This window comes from Equus asinus, chromosome 14 (assembly GCF_041296235.1).
Source record: "Equus asinus isolate D_3611 breed Donkey chromosome 14, EquAss-T2T_v2, whole genome shotgun sequence".
NCBI lineage: Eukaryota > Metazoa > Chordata > Mammalia > Perissodactyla > Equidae > Equus > Equus asinus.
The window spans coordinates 24,388,640-24,409,843 of NC_091803.1; the positions used below are offsets into that span (position 1 = coordinate 24,388,640).

The following is a 21,204-nucleotide window of genomic DNA, read 5'->3' on the forward strand; positions in this document are numbered from 1 at the left end:
ACTCTGTGCGGTTCCTCAAACAAGTACATCAAACCAGCCAGCATTTTCAGGGTGTTCCTGCACTCATGGTAGTCCACAAGCATCTAACATATGGGCCACCCCTCCCCACATAGAGGTTGATAGCTGGCTTGAGATTTCCCCCACAAATACCTCTTTCCCAAGGTCCGTTTCTTCGGTCTCCTGGCTGGCTCACCAGTTGTTAATTTGCAACCTTGGGAGCTCCTCAGGGTGAAATTCAAAACTGGTTCCCACAGACAGAGGGCAAGAAGTGACCGAAGAAAGAGGCAGACAACTCCAGATTGGTAGGTGGCAGGTTTAATAAGCAAGAGAAGTTCATTACAAGGCTTGTCTTGGATGGTCACAAGATAAGTAGATCCCTGCACCCACCTGACAGAATCTTAAAAGTTTGTATAGAGGCTTTACACATTACTCTCAAGGCTGCATCTTTGAAAACAGCTCCTGCTATGAGAATGGTGGACAGAACACACATTCCAAGGACAGGGAGGGGGTGAGGAGCCTCTGATTGCCTGGGTTCCAGCTCTCAGGTCAACTGGTGGTCACAGCCTCTCAATGACCTCCTCCAACAAACTGCCCTTTTGCCTTTGGGCACTGTTATCTGAGTACGAAATGCCTGGAGCTATGGCAGCCATCTTGCAACCATGAGGGGATAGTCTAAGGGCAAAAGCGTCACAATGATGGCTGCATCTTAATGTCATTGTTGAGTCACTGAATTCACTAACGACTATTTCTGGACCTCTTATGTGAAGGCCTCTTATATACCCCTGTACAGTTTGACTGTCTCCTGTTGCTTGCAGCCAAAAGCAAGCTTCTAATACAGACTTTAACCTCACTGCTGGTTTTATAAGCTTCTTGGAAATTATATGACTCGTACACACTTTTACTATAAGAGCAACTTTAATTTACGCCACTATAGTTTTGCTGTTTCTCTGTATTCAATGACAAAATTAGTCGATTTGGGATGGGAAAGTGATATATTTCCATTGTTCTACAAGATCTCCGTTGCTTTATCTTAGCGGTCGGTCGTTATGCTGCGTTCAAAAATGACACAAAAGCTTTGATAGCTTATGCCATTATTTGATAAAGTTTCATGGTGGATAACAGTCTAGGAACAAATAGATAGCTGACCCAGTAAAATCCAATTTTCAGATGGTATAATATTTTCTAGACATATTTTAATTTTCCGGCTCACAATCACTCATCCCAGCATTCATACATCCGTATATTACATGTGCACTGGAATCTTATTCAATTTTAATTTTGATGACATTATTCTAAGTTGGATCAATTATGTTTTATTTTTTAAATCATCACTTTCATGCTTCAATGAATAATTTTTGAGACATTGATGGATTTTTCTTATTTGGGGATATAATACAACACAAAAGCAACCCTGAAAAACACAAATATAAGCAATATATCTAAGCAATAACTCATAAAGGAAAATTGTGTGAAAGCAGCACATATTGCCTGCATGCTAGACAAGAGCCCACTGCAGTCCTTCGTGTCCATGGACAGCTTTAAAAACACAATTAGGGTTATAGCAGTATTTCTGTGAAAGTCACCAGTTTCAAATGTGTGAGATGCATGGGTTTAAAAGTGTTTCTTTCTTTTTTTCTCTAAAACTTAACACTTAGGAGACCAATGGAGATGACCAGTGGTTCGTTGATCACATTTTGAGAAACAACACCCTAAAGCTGAAGTCTCATAAAGTCTAATCTGCAGCCCTTCTTGCAGCTATTGCATAATAATTGGTTTTTCTGGAGACTCCAAAGCTTCAAAATCCAAAGGGATTTTGGACCCTATGATAGTGGATGGGGAAGATATTTTTGGGTCAAGGTGAAGGACCACTTTCCAGCATTCCCTCCAATCACATGGTCAACTGCCTCCTCCTTCTGTTTTTCTAACTAAAACGTCCATGTGGTGAGCATCATGGTGGTGGCAGCAGCAGTGGGATCTCTCCAGGACAAGGAATGGTCTGCTATGTGTTGGTCCTCAGCTTAGTGCCAGGCACCATTTTGAGCTTTATGCTGAGATGAGTAGCATAATAATAAGAATGAGCTTATTGGGGGCAACAGATCCCTGATCTAGGACTTTGAAGTGCTCTTCAATCACTAACCGTATGCGAACAATGTCCCCTTCACCACATCCCAGGATTTGCAAGAAATATCTATGTATTGGTTCACTCCAGTGACCTTTCCAGCTGAGAGAATAGCGACATGGAGAAGTCCTCCACGGAACACAGCAGTGATCCTGTCCTAGGCTTTCCAACTGGAGACTTGACAAGACAAATGGCCCTTCCCAGGCAAGACTCTTTGTGCAAACATGCTGCATCCTCCCAAAGGGAGAAAGCAACCTGATCCCAGCCTCCCTTACATGGAATATTTCTTCCCCCACAGGCCTGTCTTAGGTGAGAGTAAGAGGGCCAGGAAACCTCTCAGAGAGTAGGTCCAAAAGAGAACAAGAGGTAGTTTCTTATTGGGCAACTTGGGGGTCTGATGTCCCATTTTCTGGGACAGTGTGTCCATTTGCTTCCCGCATCATTTCCTTGTACTGACGTTTGAAGAAGCCAACCTGATGAGGAGGAAGGAAAAGAAAATCAGGAAGTCCAGTGGAAGAGAAGAAAAGAGAAGACTGCGGGAGGGGGAGGGGGTCACCATTTCTGGACCTTACTATGTTCAAGCACGGCACTAGGAACTTTACATATATTGTGTCATTTAGATTTTACCACAATTCTGTGAGCTGGGTATAATAACCTTCAGATTGAGAAACTAAGACCCAATGTGGACAAGGCACTTGTCTATAGTCACAGGAAGAATCAGTGGTGGTGTCAACATCAAATCCAGGGCTGTGTTTTATGTTATAATTTGCTGTCAAAGGAAATGTAGAGAGATGGGGAAGAGTGGGAAAGAAAGGGAGAGAGATTAGAAGAGGCCTGAGAATCAGATAGGAAGGCACAAACGTGAGGGACAGTTGGGGACTGGTGATGTCATAGGTGGGAAGGAATCTCCCACAAGTAGTGACTTAGTAAGAATGTGCACCTGTCTCCAAGGTGAGCTCTGTTTTACACTGTAGAAAGAATGGAATCAAATGCTGTTGGTGTCAAGAGTGGGATTAAAACACTCACCTTGTACAGTATGGCTGTAATGAGAGCCAGCAGCAGCAGTCCTCCCACAGAGCTGCCCACAATAACGGGGATGGGGTTGTAGACCTCATACTTCTCTAGCACCGTCTCCATCTGGAGTGGAGGTGATCCCATAAGAAATTATCAGGCCTCTTGCTGTCTCAGTTTCTTCCCAGGTACCCCAATCTTTAATTCCCACTCCTCCTTCCCTAGGCCCTGCTTCAAGAGGTGAGCTACAGAAGCATTCAAGAGCTTAGGGACAACTGTCTTGCCCAGGGACCTTCATCCTTCCTTCCTCCAGGCCTGCGAGCCTCCCACCCAGCATCACAGATTTAGCATCATTAAGGAGCCCTCTTACCAGCCTGACCACTGCCTACCACACAGCCACTACCTGGGCTCTCAAAAATGCCTCCTGTCCTGGAAGCTGCGAATACACAGATCTGTTGAACGTGATTTCGGCCACACTCACGACCAATACTTTCTTCTGCAATGTCTGCAAAAGAGAGGGAGAGAGCTGGGGAACTAGCTCCGGGAAGGCTCAGAGTTTGAGAAATGTCCGGTCTTGCGCATGAGCACAGAGATATCAGGCGCCACCTGAATCCAGGGAAGGCACTTTGCTGTTGGGCCTACACACCTGGCTGACCCAACCAAAGCTAAGGTTGCCCTTCAGGATGAAGTCAAGTTCCTCCCGGATGCCGAAGGAGGGGATGTCACAGCGGAACCTCAGGCAGTCAGCAATGGAGCAGTCCTAGGGACAGAGAAGTAGCATCAAGCCAGAGAAAGATAAGTCTGAAGGTAGAAGACAGCATTAAACTGTCTGATTTGGGGGGAGCAGCCACATCAGAATTCAGGAAGGCTGTTCAGCAGATGGCCATCTGAATGTAACACTGATTCCCGAACAAAATTCCTCTGATGTGTGGCTTAAAGTGGGGGACAGCCCAGACCTCTCCTCACCAGCACAGGATTCTTCTGAAGGTGGGTCAGGAAGTCAGACTCTGTGGGTGCTATTCTCTCTGAAGGACACTGAATGGCTGGATTCTAGGAAAAGACAGACAGCAAGCATCTCAGGGGGGCCATCAGGGATTCATGAGGGGCAGGGAATCCAGGTAACAAGCATTAGTGGAGGAGGCATACACAGTCCTTGAGTACCTGGGGGTGGAAGACCTCCATCTCTGTCCATACAGCCACCCGGTTCAGCTCCACAGGCACCAAGAAGTTGATGCTGACAGGCAGGTCCCTTTGTCCCAGGTTGTTCACCTGCACAGAGGGCAGTGAGGACAAAGACCATGCCAAACCCCACATCCCTCCTTAATCTCTGGCTCCTGGCCTCTGCCCCAGCCCATGCTCCTGAGTCACCATCACTTGCCTGACATCTATGCTGGGCCCTGCTGCTTTCCTTCTCCTCTGAGGCTGAGAAGTTGAGGTACTTGGTGGATTGTTCAGGGCTGGGGAGAGAAGAGGCATGGGTAGTTTTGAAGTTCCATGGACGCCTCCTGAGGAAGCTCTGGCTGGGAGCATGAGGGGGTCAGTGGGGCCTTGGAGTGGCCTAGAATGAGGTCTTTGGATAACTTGGGGTAATGAGGGGGTGTAGGGAGCAGGGCTGGGCTTCAAGCTGGGTGCAAGGTGCCGGCAGAAGCTTCCAACAGAGAAAAGTGTCAAGGGGGCTTGTCAGGGGTGTGGTGAAAGGGATTGAGAGCTATGTCACTGACTCGCTAAGGGAGCAGGTGCCAGGGCCTCCCTCTCTATGCCTCAGTTTTCCTTTCAGGCCTTCATGGGCATGCAGGATGATGGATGGGCATGTGGGAAACAGCAAAAGTTTGGGGAGACTTGGGCTGATGCTGTTGACTAATGTCTACTGGACACTGCCCCAGTCTGGTCTTTCACAGGCCTTCCCTGGGGCTCTTCTCCCCTGTTTCCTTGGCTTTTCTGGGCCTAAGGCTTGGAGATGAGAGAGGGCCCAACAGCAGACTCCTCACTGGGTTTCAGTGTAACAACAACTCCTGAGGCTTGCCTAGGCCCATGCCTAGAGACTCAGCCTGGCCCCTCACGCGGGTGGCTGGTCTCACTTCTGCCCCTCCCTGCTCCACTCTTTGGGTACCTGTCCTTTGCCCACACAGTCCAAATTCCAGACCACCACTCCTACTCTAAAATTTCATCCCTCTTCTGCAAGGGGCTCCCAAAAAATGCCCCAGCCTCATCATGGGGGACCCTTTGAGTGCCCCCACCCACAGGGTCACATCTGCAAAGTACAGCTATGCTGTAGGGCCACATACGCCTAGATGTGGTATGCCCTGCCTGTGAGTCCCTACAAGGAAGTGTGCTAACCCCAGTGCACACTCCAGCAAGCAAGTTCAGAGCATGCACCCAGCTGGGCTGCTGAGAGCCCACAATGTGCAGGTGTGAATGAAAGTGTGCAACTCTAGGCAGGAAGAAGACATCCAATGAGTCACATGGGCCAAACTAGCAAGGAATGTACCCAGACTAAGCCACGTCAGCCTGTTGCAAATCACAAGTGCACACACCCCACAAGGGCAAGGGTTTACGTCTGGTTTTCATTACACATAATACAGGCTCAATAAATCTTTGCTGTGTCTGGAACATAGCAAATGCTAGGAGGGTATTTGTTGAAGGAAGATATCTGCTCAAACACCTGACTTGACTCCTTAGTTTCAAACACCTCCTCTACCCCTCCTTGGGCAGCATTTTAAGGCCTTTTCCTGTCATCCAGCTTCTTCCTGACACCCAGCCTCTGCAGCAGACAGGTCATTTCTCCCTTTCTTTCCCAAAGAGGACTGGGAAAAGGAGGAGTCGTGGTTCCAAAAGCCCTGCAGGGTGTGAATCTACTCCTTGCAATGAAGAATTTTCCCACCCAAATGCCAAGGGCAAAGTCCAATGCCATGGCCCCTTCAACACTTAGCTGAGGCCTCCTCTGGCAGGAGACCCTGCTCGCTCTTGGAAACTCACATAGCCTGAGGGTACAGAATGACAGGGAGGCCCCTGAAGAGCTTCTGCCTTGGATCAGGATAACCTTACTCCCCAATAAGGCTGTAAGAACCTTGAACACAGGGACATGCCTCATATCTCTAAGGCAATCCAGGACAATCTTGGGGCTTTTGAGAAAGCATTCTAAGAATTGTAACCTCTATTAAATGTAGGATGTAATGATAATAATATCACAATTATTATTATCATAGCTAGTCCACAGTAAACACTAGATGATTGATTAGTAAGTACAGCTAGCAGTATCATCTATTGATTGAAAGAAACAGTGATGAGAAAGCCTAAATATCCCAGATGTTTCGCTGCTTCAGGGAGTGAGGATTTCCCTGAGCCCCATCAGAGTGAAGGAGAAGAACCCTTTTGAGGCCGCAGTGTGGCACCTGTGGATCACGATGTAGACAGCGTACTTCACTGGGAGCTCCAGCTGGAAGGTGGTCTTGCTGGTCCTGGGGGTGTTATTCTCACTGGAGAAAGAGAAGGATCCCAGTAGACAAGTGTTCCAGAGGAGGAGGCTGGGCGTGAGGGGGCACTGCCCCAGGCCTGGCCTAGCTCACCTGCTCACATTGGCCGTCAAAAGAAGCCGGTCTCCTAGCACGGCCTTGGGGGAGACGTCAAACGTGGCCGTGAATGTGATCTGAGGAAAAGGCAGGAACAGGGAGAGGTCACCAAGGAGTGAGACAGGGGAAGAGCAGGGAAGTAGGGGTTGGGCAGAAGCAAGGCTGACCTGGGCGCCCTCACGCAAGATGAGGTGGTTGATGCTACAGCGGGTCCTCCAAGTGCCCTGCCCATCAGCCAGGGCACTGTCACAGGTCAGGCGCAGCGAGCGTGGCTGCAGCTGGTTCTAGGCAAGGGCAGGTGGGAAAAAGTGAGCATTTGTTAGTGTTTCAAAGAGACTCCGTGAAGTAGTGACAGTTTGCTGGAATCTACCTTAAGGTTATGTTTTACAAAATCCTTGGACAAAATCTTGGTAAAACCTCCTCCTAATGTAGAAATCCCAGATTTATTAGTTTTCCCCTTTTTTATGTATTTTTTTTAAAGGTTTTGTTTTATTGCGGGGGGGGGAGAAGAGGTAGGTTGGCCCTGAGCTAACATCTGCGCCAATCTTCCTCTGTTTTGTGTGGTGTGCTACAAGGCATGGTTTGATGAGCAGAGCTAAGTCTGTGCAGGATCTGAACCTGCGAACCCTGGGCCAGCGAAGCAGAGTGGCGAACTTAACCACTAAGCCACCGGGCCGGCCCCTTTAAAGAGCTTTTTAATGGAAAATTTCAAACATACTGAAAAGTGGGGAGACTAGATAAATCAACCCCCACATACTCATCACTCAGCTTAAATTATCAACATTTGTCTACTCTTGTTTTATTCAGCTGCTCTCCACTTTTTTTTCAGAATATTTTAAAACACATTCTGAACATCATATTGTTTCATCCAGAAGTACTTTGACGTATACCAACAACAGATAAGGGTATTTTTTTACCATAACCACAAGACTCAACAAATCATACCCAACAAAACTAACAATAACTCCTAAATATCAGCTAATACCCAGGTCATGTTCAGTCTTCCTAGATTGTCTCCAAAATGTTATTTTACAGCTCATATTTAAATTGCTATCCAACAAACGTCCACATCTTGCATTTGGCTGATATGTCTAGAAGTACTTTCAGCGATAGGGCACTCACCCCTCATGCATCTGGCGCTTGCCATTCCCAGTGCATTCCTTCACACATTAAGCAAAATATGTTTTCGATAGGAATACTAGCCTAAGACATAGGAGACCAACCAACCAAACGTGATGTGTGGACCTAGGTTAGATGCTGGTTCAAATAAACCAGGTGTAAAAACATATTTTTGAGACAATTAAGGAAATTTGATTATGGTCTAAATACCAAGGAATCACTTATTTCATTGGGTGTGATACTGGAATTGGGGTCATGTAAGATATCCCCACTCTCCAGAACTATAGAGTGAAATAGGGAGGAGTGCAATGACATGATGTCTTGGATTTGTTTTAAAATACTTCAGAAAAGGCAAAAGAAAGATGAAATAAATGTGGCAAAATGTTGCTAACTGTTGAATCTGGCTGATAAGTTTTGGGGAGGTTTGTTGAACTACTCTCTACTTTCACAAATGTTTAATATTTTTCATAATAAAATTTTGGTTAAAAATCTGTTTCTCTTTGACACCCTGTGGTCCTAGTTCTGTCTTCTAAAACAGGGATTGCCAAAAAACAGCCCACTGCCTTTTTTTTTTCTTTTTTTTGGTGAGGAAGATTAGCCCTGAGCTAACATCTGTTTCCAATCTTCCTCTTTTTTCTGAGAAAGATTGTCACTGAGCTAACATCGGTGCCCATCTTCCTCTATTCTGTATGTGGTACACTGCCACAGCATGGCTTGATGAGTGGTACGTAGGTCTGCACCCAGGATCCAAACCTGCAAACCCCAGGCCACCAAAGCAGAGCACACGAACTTAACCACTACACTCGGCCAGCCCAAGCCTATCACCAATTTTGTAAATAAGGTTTTATTGGGATACAGCCATGCTCACTCATATACATGCTGTCAGTGGCTGTTTTCACGCTATAACAGCAGAGTTGAGTAGATGTGACAGACACTGTATGGCCCACAAAGCTGGATATTTACTATCTAGACCTTTACAGAAAAAGTATGTCAAGCCCTGATCTAGAGTAACCAATAAATTCAACTCCATCTACAGAACAGTGTTTTAAAATATTTGAGAACCAAGTTATGTCTTCCTTTAAAAGAGAAATATTGATACCATGCAGAATACAAAGACATATAAAGCACGGTCCCCTCTCTCTCCACAGTAACAGCCTCTTGGGATTTCATTCTTGCTAGTCAGTATCCTTAAAATGCAATGGCCAGGGCTGGCCCCGTGGCCGAGTGGTTAAGTTCGCGCGCTCCGCTGCAGGCAGCCCAGTGTTTCGTTGGTTCGAATCCTGGGCGCGGACATGGCACTGCTCATCAAACCACGCTGAGGCAGCGTCCCACATGCCACAACTAGGACCCACAACGAAGAATATACAACTATGTACTGGGGGGCTTTGGGGAGAAAAAGGAAAAATAAAATCTTTAAAAAAAAAAAAAAAAAAAAATGCAATGGCCAGAGTTGAACACAGCATGAGCCGAGGTAAGTCCCAGATAACACAACCAGATCCAACCATGATGAGCCCAGATCTCTTGGCTTATGAGAGGCTGCTAAGCAATGGCAGCCCCAGCCTGAGCCTTGAACCCTGCACAAGAGTCTCTGCTGATTCCCACCGGTCAGCCTCTTCCTTTCCTGGAGGGAATAATACCTGGCCCTCTGCCACACGTCGATAAGACAGCCCTGGAGGGTAGAAAAAGGTAACTGTGGTTCCATAGGAGTCCTCGCCGTCATTCCGCACTGTCACTTCCATGTTCAGCTCCAGGTTATTCCCCACCACCAGGGTCTTCAAGCTAGATGTGGGGAAGAGGGCAGGATTCTGTGACTGGGTCTAGAAATGGTCTGCGGATGAAACCAGAGTGGGGAGGTAGGGGAGAGACGAGGGACAAGATGTCTGGTTTCTGAGCACAGGATAGAAATGTTAGTGAGAACGGGGGCAGGAGCTTCAGGTTTCAGAGAGGGGCAGGGGGACCAGGGCGGATCTAAGGGGGTGGAAGCTCACCCTGAGAAGTGAAAGGAGATGCCAAGGTCGTCCTGGCAGACATGGTCAGCTCCACAGTTCTTCTCAAAGGGGAGCTGAGAGGGAAGGTAAAGCGGGGTTTTCCCTAAGATCTGGAGTGCACACCCTCCATCCTCGCTGGAAGATCCCCACACCAGGACTCACAGAGGCTGTGAAGTATCTCTGAGCATCCACAGCCAGCACAGGCCGGATGCTTCCAAAGGAAGGGATGGGCTTGCCCTCCAGGGAGAAGTTGAGACGCAAGGTGATGGGGGTCACTGTGTCTTCCACACAGGCCTAGAGGACGGACATTGAAGACGGCAGGTAACTAAGGAAAGCACCCTCACATTCGCTAGCTCTGTCCCATCTCCTCATCTGGAAAATGGGGTAAGAATGATACTTACTTGCACTCAATAAACACTCATTACTACGATTCCACCACGCAGAACCTCTGCTGTGGTTGTCCTCTGCCTTGAACTCCCTTCCCCAAGCCTCCCACAGGCTCATTCACTCTATTCAGCAAGCTCTCAAACTTCGCCTGCTCCAAGAGGCCTCCCAACACCCTCTTTGTTCTCTCCCTGGCTTTATCTTTCTCCATAGCACTCATCACTACCCAACATCTATTATCCAGGAACCTGATCGTCTTCCGTCTTCCCCCAGAGCTCCTTGTGGGCATGGACTGTTTTGCCCACTGCTGCTTCCCTGGCACCTAGGACAAGGCCTGTCTCAGAGAAGCAGCTTGATGAAAGAATCCCGGCCCACCACCGAATACTTCTCTGACACAACTCTCTTTCCTGAAATCCAGCTGTGTGGCTCCTGGCAACCCATCCGTTCAGTCGGTCGCTCACTCACTCATTCTGCTAACAAGTGTTAAGCACCTCCTGCGTGCCAGGTGCCGTGCTGGGGATGAGCCACAGCAAGGACCAGAACACACTCTGCTCTTTCTCTGCCCAGCCTCAGAATCGCCTCCATCCCCAGGATTCCAAGGCTCCCTCACCAGGAGGAGCAACTTCACGGTCTCACAGTGCTGGTTCAGCCCAAGGACTCGGACACGAGTCAGATTCCAGGTCTTTGTCTCCTCAAAGATGGCACGGGGATTCATGCGGCCAGGATCAAGAGTCAGGTCAAAGGTCACAGAGCTTTGGAGGTCACCTGTAGGGGATAGTAAGGCATGGGGAGGGGTAAGAGAGCCAGGAACTCCTCAAGTGGGCAAGTGGCAAAGCAGGAGATAGGAGTCCTAGGCTAGGGGACTCCAGAGGTCAGGGTGTCCTGGACTGCAGAGGTGAGGACTCACCCAGCCGGTTCTTGGGACTTTGATAAATACGAAGGCAGACATCGGCGTCACCCAGGGCACGGACAGAGGGCTTCTGCTCCTGACACTCAAACACAGACCTGGCAATCTCTGCAGGTGTGATGCGGATGCTCACCCACACCCTAAGCACGGGTCTAGTCCTGTGGGTAGAACGCTGAGCTGAGGACAGACTCTTGGTACTGGGAGGACAACATGGGATGGGGAGTGGGGAAGCTGGTGTCCTAGGCAGACTTAGGACCACCTGGGGAGTGTCTGAGGAAGTCTGTTCTCACCTGAGCAGCAGCGCGTGCCCCTGGGCCCCCACAGCCAGGTCCACCAGTCCATCCATGGTGAGATCCTGACCCCCACTCAGCGACTGCCCAAAATACTGGAGCCTGGGGGAGAGCTGGGAGGCTGCAATCCTCTGGTCAGAGGGGGAAAGGCAAGCCAGGTTAGGAGGTGAGGGTAACAAGTTGGAAATCAATAACAAGAGGAACAGGGAGGTAGGAATGTGGGAGACAGAAAGAAGAGGTAAGTAGTCAAAAGATGTTGCCAAGAAGTGCCTAAAAAGAGGACGTGGGGAAATGATGACTAGAGAAAAGGAAAGACTCCTAAGACATAAATGAAGAAGTGGAGATTGAAAGACTGGCCTGGTGACCTGAGTCTCGTTCATTATTCATCCAGCTAGTCTCAGGTTCCAATTGTGGCTCCTCTACTTATGACCCATAAGGCCTTGGGCCAGGATTCAATCTTTCTGTACCTTAGTTTCCTCCTCTTTCACATGGGGATAATAATACTTCAGAGTTCAGCTCTGAGTAGTAAATGAATTAATTCATACAGTTCTTAGAACAGCACCTAGAATATAGTCACTAGTCAATTACTTACGATGATGAGTATTAGGGCTGGAAGGGACCTTGGAGCTCATCCAGCCCCACCTCCCACTTCACAGAGAGTACCAAGGCCACACAGCCTTTAAGAGGCTGACTCCAGACCTGAAATCAGATCCTCTGACCTCAGGCCGAAGGCCCCTTTTTGCTTCCCATGGCCACCCTGTCTCTTCAGAGGACAAGGAGGGACCAACTTGGAGTAGCAGCACCCATACACAGATTCTATACTCCAGGACATTGCCTCTCCTGGGGGTTCCTTCTCTTCTATTTCCATTGTTCCTATAATGACAAATTCCTTGGAGAATGTGCCCTTTAAATCTCTGGGTCCTGCTGGGACTGGCAGACATTAAGAGCAGTAATAATAAAATGAAAGAGAAATTTACCAATTACTAAGAGAGTCTAGAAAGGAAGAGGGGAGTAGGAACAATACAAACACACTCAAGTGGCCTCACGCTCAGGAAAATTGATCTCATAGCCATATTCTCACATTCATGGGTGGCCCTGTGGGGAACAAGGCAAGCCCTTCCCAGTCAAGTATGTATTGGGAGTGTCATTGGGGAAAGAAGAAAAGTCATGGCAGGCCAGCGAATTTGGAAAGGCCTCTTCTTGGATTCGGGCCTTGCAGGCGTAACCCAAGTGATATTTGCAATTGCAGGTCTACAGAAATATGCCTCTAAGCTGCTGCAGCCAGGGGAAGATAAGCATGTTGGTGTGGACTGAATGTAGTTTCAAGACGACAGGTGGACTCTTGTTATTCTCAGAAAAGCCTTTCACCCTCTTAAAGTTCCAAGCTCTTTAGAACCCCTGCAGTTGTTAAACTGTGTTAATAATAATGGATTATAGTAATATAACACATTTGATGTGCTAGGCACATATGTGTGTGCTATATATGTACTCTATATGTACTTACTCGCTTCATTCTCACAGCAGCAGCCCAATAAGGTTGACTCTATGATTATCACCATTTTACAGATGAGGAAACTGAGCACAGAGAGGTGAGTAATGACCACCATCACACAGCTGCCGTGACGGAACTGTAGGGATTGTCTTTGACATTTTTTCTAACATCTTTTTGAGATATAAGTCGCATACTATACAATTTACCCTTTTAAACTATACAACTCAATAGTTTTTAAGATGTTCACAGAGTTATGCAACCATCACCAAATCAATTTTAGAACGTCTTCATCACCCCAAAAAGAAACTCCATACCCCTCAGCAGTCACTCCCATGTCCTTCAATTCCCCCACCCCAGCCCCTGGCAACTACTAATCTACTTTCTGTCTCTATGGATTTACCTATTCTGGACATTTCTTACAAATGGAATCATACAATATGTGGTCTCTTGTAACTGGCTTCTTCCACTTAGCATATTTATCTATTTATCAGTTGATAGACATTCGAGTTGTTGCCACCTTTTGGTTACTAAGAATAATGCTGCTATGAATACTCATGTATAACTTTTTTTTTTTTTTTAAAGATTGGCACCTGGGCTAACAACTGTTGCCAATGTTTTTCTTTTTTCTGCTTTATCTCCCCAACCCCCCCCCCCCGCCCCCGTACACAGTTGTATATCTTAGTTGTAGGTTCCTCCAGTTGGATGTGGGACGCCACCTCAACGTGGCCTGACCAGCGGTGCCATGACTATGCCCAGGATCCAAACCCTGGGCCACTGCAGCGGAGCGCGGGAACTTAACCACTCGGCCACGGAGCCGGCCCCTGTATAACTTTTTATGTAGAATATGTTTTCAACTCTCTTGGGTGGAATTGCTGGCTTATCAGTAACTGTTTAACTTTTTGAGGAAATGCCAGACTGTTTTCTAAAGTAGCTGCACCATTTTACTTTCCCACCAGCAGTGTGTGAGGCTACCAAATTCTTGGTGTCCTCAACCACACTTGTTATTGTCTGTCTTTATGATTCCAGCCCTCCTAGTGAGTGTGAAGTGGTATCTCATTGTGGTTTTAATTTGCAAATGACTGACAACTAATGATGTGGAACGTCTTTTCACGTACATATTGGTCCTTTGTATATTATCTTTGGAGAAATGTCTATTCAGATTCTTTGCCTGTTTTTAATTGGGGCTTCTTTGACTTTTGCCAAGGGAAGAAGCCCTCCCCTCTCAGGGAACCCCTGACCCATTGGTTGGAGGCTCCTGTCTATTTGGGCATTTGGCAGGATAGCTGACGGCAAGAGGGAAGAAAGTCACATAGCATCCAAGGGGATGAACGGGGGAGTGGACAGGCACACTGAGCAGCCAGACCTCAACTGATTGGCAGCTGGGAACCACCAAGAGATCAAGTACTGGCTTAGATGTCAGGTGATTGGAACCTCCCTCATTACCATTCCTGATCCACTATAACCGTGGACAAGTCAAGTTGCTTATCTTCTCCATGCCCTAGATTTCATCTGTAAAATGGGTTTGCTAATGCCTGGCCTACGTACCTTGTAAAACTGCTGGAGGATTAAAAGCTCTGGGTGGAAAACCCACTCAAGTATCAAGTCCCCATACAAAACAGGGAACATAACATGTTTTCATTTCTCTAATTCCATAGATTTTGCTTGCTGCCTACAATGTGTCCAGAACTGGCAAAGGAGGTAAAATAAGGTAAAGGAGAATTTTCTAGGTGGCAGTGTGGAAGACGGGGAGAAGCAAAAAGGAGATCGTTGCAGTGACAGAATCTGTGACCGGGCCTCACCTGGCTGTGGGAGGGGCTGATGCCCAGTCCTGAGGTTCCATGAAATAGGTAGACAGCACCCTGGTTCTCCTGCTCTCCGGGGGCCCCGATGGCCACGTCCGTCAGCTTGTCCCCATTCACATCCCCCAGCACTGTCAGGGCTGCCCCAAAGCGGCCCCAGGGGTGGCCCTGCTCCCCACGGAGAACAGCCTCACACTGCCACTTGGCCCTCTGCAGCACAAAAATAGTGTGAGGCCCCAACCCAGGCAACCCCTCCACCCCACACCCAGGCCCCACCCAGCCCAGGTCTCATCAGCCACTCACCCCCCGGGGCAAGGGGCACACAGACACCTGGCCCCCCTGCGTCTGCATATAGTAGTGGGGAGCCCCGATGAGGACCAGGTCAGAGCTGCCATCTCTGTCCACATCCACAGAGCACAGGGAGGCCCCAAAATAGGAGCCGATCTGCAGGGCAGAGCCTGAAGTCATCCTGCGCGCCCCTGCCAGAGGAACCCCTTCTGGGCCAGGTCCCACCTCTGCCCATCCACCAGCACCTCCCACCATGGGCCCCAAACCCTCCATCTCCTCCCTGTCTGCCCTCTCCACTCCTGGATACCCTGCCACCCTCGCATTCTACTCGTGCTTTCTCCACACCAACCTGAGTGCCTATGACGTTAGCCTTTGGCCTCCACTGCCTGGACTGCTGGGTGAAGATGAAAACCTTCCCGGTGTGCTGATGGCGGGGGGCCCCCAGGACCAGGCTCTGCACCCCCTGCCAAGTGGCCAGCTCGGTGGAGTAACCTGAGGGGGCCAGGCCTCAGCACAAAGGCTTCTCCTCCCGCCCCCCGGCTCCTGCCCCTCCCAGGCAGCTCATCTCCCGCCTGTCCCCCCAGCCGCAGCCTTTTCTCACCCAGGTAAGAGTCTCTCATGTCCACTTCCTCCTGAGACACGTTGATGAAGGTGCGGCTCATCTTTGGTGGGTATAGGAAGGCACCTCCAGACCAGTCAAAGCTTCCCACAGCCCCCAAAACTGGCCCATCCTGAGAGGAAAGGATTCCAGGGCTGAGCAGGCCGGAGTGAGAAGACAGCCTAGTCCAAAGCAATGTCTGCTGTGGACTCCACTCACTCATGACACCCGCCCTTGCCTTCCCTCCTCCCATCTCTCCCTCATTGTACATCAGTCGCCTGAAAGGGGCCCCACTCACAGGCGTGAACACAGTGCTGAAGCCCTCCTGGGACATCTCCAATTCAAAGGAACTACTGCTTACAGTCTGCGTACCTGGGGGAAGGCATGACATTTAGATTCCAGGGGGGAAGACAGGCTTTGCCAGGTCCAACAAGCGCATCTCAGCTTTGGGAGGACCTAATGTTGGAAACTAATACTGAAAGAGAAGAGTTAGTGCCTGTGACGTGGGGGTCCCAAGAAGGACAAGCATTTATGAGTCAAGTTTTCTGAAGTGAGTAGTTTCATCTCTGACTTACCCTCAATGGCAAAGATCTTCTCTTTCAATTGATTTTGAATGTCTCTCAAAGCATCAAAGTCATCCACTTTAAATATATGTTCATGGGAGGGCTTCGATGCAATGTCATTTAATTCTTGCCAGGCTTGTGTGCTTTGAAAAGCCGATCCCACCTGTCCCCAACGAAGACCAACTCAGTGAAAATAATCATAAATCTAATATGCCTACCATGTGCTGGGTGATATCCTCCAATAACCCTGCAAGGTCAATATTATTATACCCAATGTACAGGTGAGAAAAATGAGGCTCAGACAGCATCAAGGAGTTTAGGGAAAAGGATCAGGGGTCCCCCAGGCTAGAACACAGTTTTCCTCCTAAACGTAATAGAAGCTGAGAGAGCTGGGGTTTTTGTCCTTGAAGGGGAAGTTCCCTTAAAAGGAAGCAAGGGGAAGAAGTAGTCAGAGGGCGTCCCCACATCCTACCCCAACTGCGTAACGGATGATGCCTGCTGCCTCAGCCATGGGGATGACATCGTCATAACCCAGGTGGTCGCCTTGTTTCTGCCCATCGGTGATGACGATGAGGATCTTGGAGGCATCCTTTCGGGCCCCTCTTGTAGCACTGAACAGTTGTTTTCTGTCAGGGAAGAAGAGGGGTCAGAGGCCTGTGATCAGAACTTCGGCTAGCCCCTGTGCCTTTGTGAGAATGAGATGCCCCTTCCTCTGGGAGGCCCCAGTCCCACCTGGAGGGCCCCAGCTTGGCAAGGAGACCCCGGCTGAATTTCAGTCCCCACCTGTCCCTTTCTCATGGAGATAGATTAGGCCCAAAGGAAGATGAGATGCGTTGGGGAAGAACCTGGGAGAAGTTAGGACTCACATAACCACCTGGATGGCTGAGGCTGTGTGAGTCAACCCTCTCAGCTGGGATACAGAATTCAACAGGCCTAGTGGGTCTGAGCTGTCCATGAAGTCTTTGAAAGTGAAGTGCACGAAGAATTTGTTGGAGAACTGCATCAGGGAGAACTGGGAGAACAACATGGGGCTGGGGGCCAAGGCCACTCCACCAGAACCCCTGGTGTTCCTCCCACAGGCAGGCCCTGCACACTCGGCTTCCCTTCCGCAGGGCACACCTGGGTGCTGGGTCTCTGGAACTGGCTCATCACAGCCTTCACGAAGCTCAGCATCTTGGCAAAATCCTTGAAGTAGATGCTGCCTGAGCCGTCTATCAGGAACACAATGTCGTGCTCTTGCCTTGGGCACTCTGCGGAAGGAGGTGGCACCGTCACGAGGGACAGAGTCAGAGCCCGGGACCTCAGCCTCCTGGACACAAAACTCACCCAGCCCCTCCCCCCCAGTGGCTTCCTTAACCCCTACCTAGAACAGGGCCCTTCCATCTCCTAAAATCTCTAAAGAGGCTACATCTGTGATTCAGCTGCTCAAAGCTGCACAGCCAGCCCAGTTGATAAAAAAATGAAAGTTCCTCCAATCCAGATGGTAAGAAGCCGAGGGCCCCTTGTTCTACCTCAGCTGTCCATGCCCCTCCTCCCTGGGCCCTACTCCACCTCTTCCCCAACATCCCCATGATCCAGCACTAAAAGGACCCTGCTCTAGCCCTTGGCCAGGATATGTCTTCACTGGTCAGTAGGAAATTGTACTTTTGTTAATTGTTTTTTCTGCTGAGGAAGATTCACCCTAAGCTAACATTCATTACCAATCTTCCTCTTTTTGCTTGAGGAAGATTTGCCCTGAGCTAACATCTGTGCCAGTCTTCCTCTATTTTGTATATAGGTCATTGCCACAGCATGGCTGCCAACGAGTGGTATAGGTCTGTTTCCGGGATCCGAACCTGGGCCACCAAAGTAGAGCGTGCCAAACTTAACCACTAAGCCACAAGACTGGTCCATTGTTAAATATTTTTAATGTCATCCATGGTGACAGCCACACAGTGGCCCTAATCTGTTTTCAGCTTAAATACGAGCCCCCACTCCCCTCCCGGATAAATCTAGAATCCGTCCTCAGAGGAGGAAGCTCTCTTAGCTCCCAGAGAGGAGATTCCATTCCATTCCTAGTTCCCAGCTCTTGGCTTCCCCTTTCTGCCCCAAAGCCGGCCCACCAGAGAGATTGGTGTCCTGGGTGTTCTGATGGGAGCCTAGGTGCCTGTGGGTGAAGTCTAGAGCCTAGGAGGTGCTGGAAAGGGCATGCCATTCAGTGGCTAGATGTCAGTCTCTTCAAGGGCCTGAGTGTGAATATGAAACCATTAGGGGCCCCAGTCTGCTGTGGGCTGGATCTGAAAAGTTCACAGTTACACCACCTCCTTATCTCCCATCCCCATCAACCCAAGGGAAGCCAGATCCTATGTCTCAACACACACACACACACACACACACACATGCACACACAGACACGCACCCATGTGTGCATGCATACACATATGCACGCATACACGCATGCATGTGCGCCCACCCGTGCATGTGTACACATATGCACGCATACGTGTGCTTGCATATATACATGCATCTACACACACCCGCATGCACACATACACACTGTGCAGTGTCTGCACCGTCATTACCCTTTCCAAGGCGGCTGCACAAACCAATTCATTATACCCCAGTGTGCACTGGGTGGAAATAAATTCCCTTCTCTACAAATAATAGCAGCTGGCATTAATCAAGATCTCACCACATTCCAGGCGCTGTGCTAAACCCTGGTCATGGATCATCTCATGTTACTCTCAGTGTTGAGTGTGTTATTATCCCCATCTGACAGACAAACTGAGGCTCAGAGAGGATAGGTCATAGAAAAGGCACTGCAGTGGGATGGTGATGGGGCAGAGCGTGAAAGCAGGCAGTGACTCCCCAGCCCATGTTTAGAGCCACTACACCATCCAGTAAATCCTTTTTTCCACATCTCTCTTTTTTATCCACTCTGGCAAGAGCTCTCTGGCCCCCCTGCCTCCCCAGTCAGATGTGTGTAGGCTCCTCAAAGGACCAGGTGACCCTGAACACTCACCCTGCAGGGCAGCGGGGAGCCTCTGGGCCTGCCAGGATCCGGAGGCCAGCAGGAAGCAGAACCCGGTCAAGTACACATTCTCTCTGCAGGTGTGGTGCACGGTAGGGCCACAGGCCTGGGGACAGAGGGGGTTGGTGGGAGGGGCCGCCCTGCTTCTGTCCCACCCTCCAATCCCAGCACCTCTAACCTCCACAAGACCCCAGCCCCAGCAGCCCCAGGTCCCCACTCCTCCCCTCAGGATGCTCTCGTGACCCAGGGCAACTCACCAGCAGCTGAGAGGGGTTGGTGGCAGCCGCCAGGGACAGGCCCAAGGACATGTTCACAGCCTCTGGGGGGACTAAGGGGACAGATATTTGCATGTTCACCCTCAGGACAGAGGAGGCTGTGTAAGATCTGGACAGAGGGCACTTCAACCCTGGGAGACAAGGAGGTCTGACAGGTCAAGGGGGCTTTCAGGTCTTGATGGAGTGTAGGGGTACGATGGGCAAGGAGCCCTTGAGGGGGTCAGGAAGCCTGCCTGAGGATAAGGATCTGCAGACAGAGCCGAAGCTGGGAAGTGGGTCTCCTGTGCTCCCCACAGGCCCCCAGAGCATGGGAGCCGAGACCTGGGACCCAGGGAGGGGCAGTGACTCACCCTGCAGGGGGATGGGCTCACATGAGGCTGTGCTGTAGTCACACTGGTAAAGGCCGCCTGTTTGGTTGGTAGCCTTTATCTCCCGGGGGGCTCCAACCACCACCCTGGGGGGAAAGAACACTGCGGTTAAGAGCGCGGACACTGGAGTCAGACTTCACCTCTCTGAGCCTCAGTTTTCTCATCTGAAAAGTGGGGGTTAACAATTTAAGCTGCAGATGGGAGGGATTTTTGTCTGTTCTATTCTCTGCTGTGTGTCCGGCTCCTGAGACATACAATAGGTGCTCAGCAAATATTTGTTGAATGATTGATTCCTACTTTATAAGGTTGTTGTGAGGATAAATCAGGGCCCACATAAAGGGTGTTTGGCACACCACCTGGCACTTACTAAGTGCTCAATAAATGTTAGCTATGACTATGGAGATGACAAGACAGCACCTGCTTTCAATCCAGCTCTTTGTGACCTTGGGGGAATTGCCGCACCAGACAGAGAGGAAAGTTTGTGAATACAGGGAGGGGCATGAGGAGGAGCAGGACCCTGTGCAGGGAGAGAAGTCGAGAGCCAAAGGCCAGTCACCACCCCGTCCTCACCAGGAGTTGGCGTACTGGACCACGCTGTGTCCAAACCCAGCACTGTCCATGCGGAAGGTTGTTGGCTGGTCCATGTCCAAGTTGAAGCAGAGAGAGGAAGCCAAGGCTTGGGAGGAGGTGAGAAAAGAAGCTTTGGAGAAGGGTCTTCCTCCTGTTCTATCTCCCTGGTCCCCAGCCCCCTGCTCTCCTCTCCAAGCCCAATGTCCTAGCATTTCCTGGTCTTCTGGACTCCCAGGCTCAGACCTCCCTTGTCCTTGCTTCTCTCCTTCAGATGGTTCAGAGACAGCTCTTCACCCACTGGCCTGCTGGCAAGTTTCAGTCCTCCATTTCCACAGAGCAATACCCAACTCTAAAGATGGTCCTTCCCTACCCACACCCCTCCTACCCCTGGGCCTCCTAGGAGAGAGAGTCCAGGAAAACTTGGAGCCTAAGGGACCATGTGGACAGAGGACAATGTTGACTTGTTCTGCCTACTTGAGAAATCTCTGGATTGTCCAGGAAACTGGCCTCTCTTCCAGCATCTCCTGAACTTCTCTAAAATTGGTTCATCAGTATTCTCTCCCTCCACAAACTACAGATCCCAAACCCTATGCAACTCCAGATCCCTCCTCTAACGTCTTAGGCTAAAACATGTGCATCCTCAGCTCTCTCCACTACCTGGACCTCAATTCCCTTTTCCCCCTTTATCAGAGCCCCCAGCTTACCCATCAACAGGAGGAGAGATGTCCTGGTCCTGGTCATAACTGGAAGGTCAGACATGTACTTTCGAGCTCCTGAGCCACTGGAGGAACAGCTTGACCAAGGTGCCAATGGACTAAGTGAGCAGAGAGGGGGTCAGGAAGCCAGAAGCAGGG

General features: G+C 49.5%; 1 protein-coding gene across 1 annotated transcript; it reads right to left on the reverse strand.

The window, feature by feature from the left end:
• Nucleotides 1–706: 706 nt before the first annotated feature.
• LOC106831870 (integrin alpha-X) lies at nt 707–21,204 on the reverse strand. Its single transcript, XM_014842328.3, has 30 exons — nt 21,055–21,204; nt 20,351–20,456; nt 19,763–19,866; nt 19,395–19,465; nt 19,129–19,243; nt 17,247–17,377; nt 16,994–17,139; nt 16,600–16,753; nt 16,140–16,290; nt 15,863–15,936; nt 15,568–15,697; nt 15,316–15,458; nt 14,982–15,122; nt 14,679–14,888; nt 11,388–11,518; nt 11,098–11,255; nt 10,801–10,955; nt 9,969–10,100; nt 9,807–9,880; nt 9,456–9,597; nt 6,867–6,983; nt 6,697–6,776; nt 6,523–6,606; nt 4,509–4,587; nt 4,292–4,399; nt 4,097–4,180; nt 3,777–3,890; nt 3,534–3,635; nt 3,146–3,256; nt 707–2,592 (listed from the first exon to the last, which is right to left on the reverse strand). Exons 1-30 carry the CDS (start codon nt 21,107–21,109, stop codon nt 2,494–2,496), a joined length of 3,501 nt encoding a protein of 1,166 aa, XP_014697814.3. The 5' UTR covers nt 21,110–21,204; the 3' UTR covers nt 707–2,493.

Coding starts and splice junctions, on each gene's coding strand:
- LOC106831870 (XM_014842328.3), bottom strand. CDS start 21,109: ATGTCTGACCTTCCAGTTATGACCAGGACCAGGACATCTCTCCTCCTG. Junction 20,457..21,054: donor ATCTCTCCTCCTGTTGATGG/GTAAGCTGGGGG, acceptor CCTCCTCCCAAG/CCTTGGCTTCCTCTCTCTGC. Junction 15,123..15,315: donor CTAACGTCATAGGCACTCAG/GTTGGTGTGGAG, acceptor TCTGCCCTGCAG/ATCGGCTCCTATTTTGGGGC.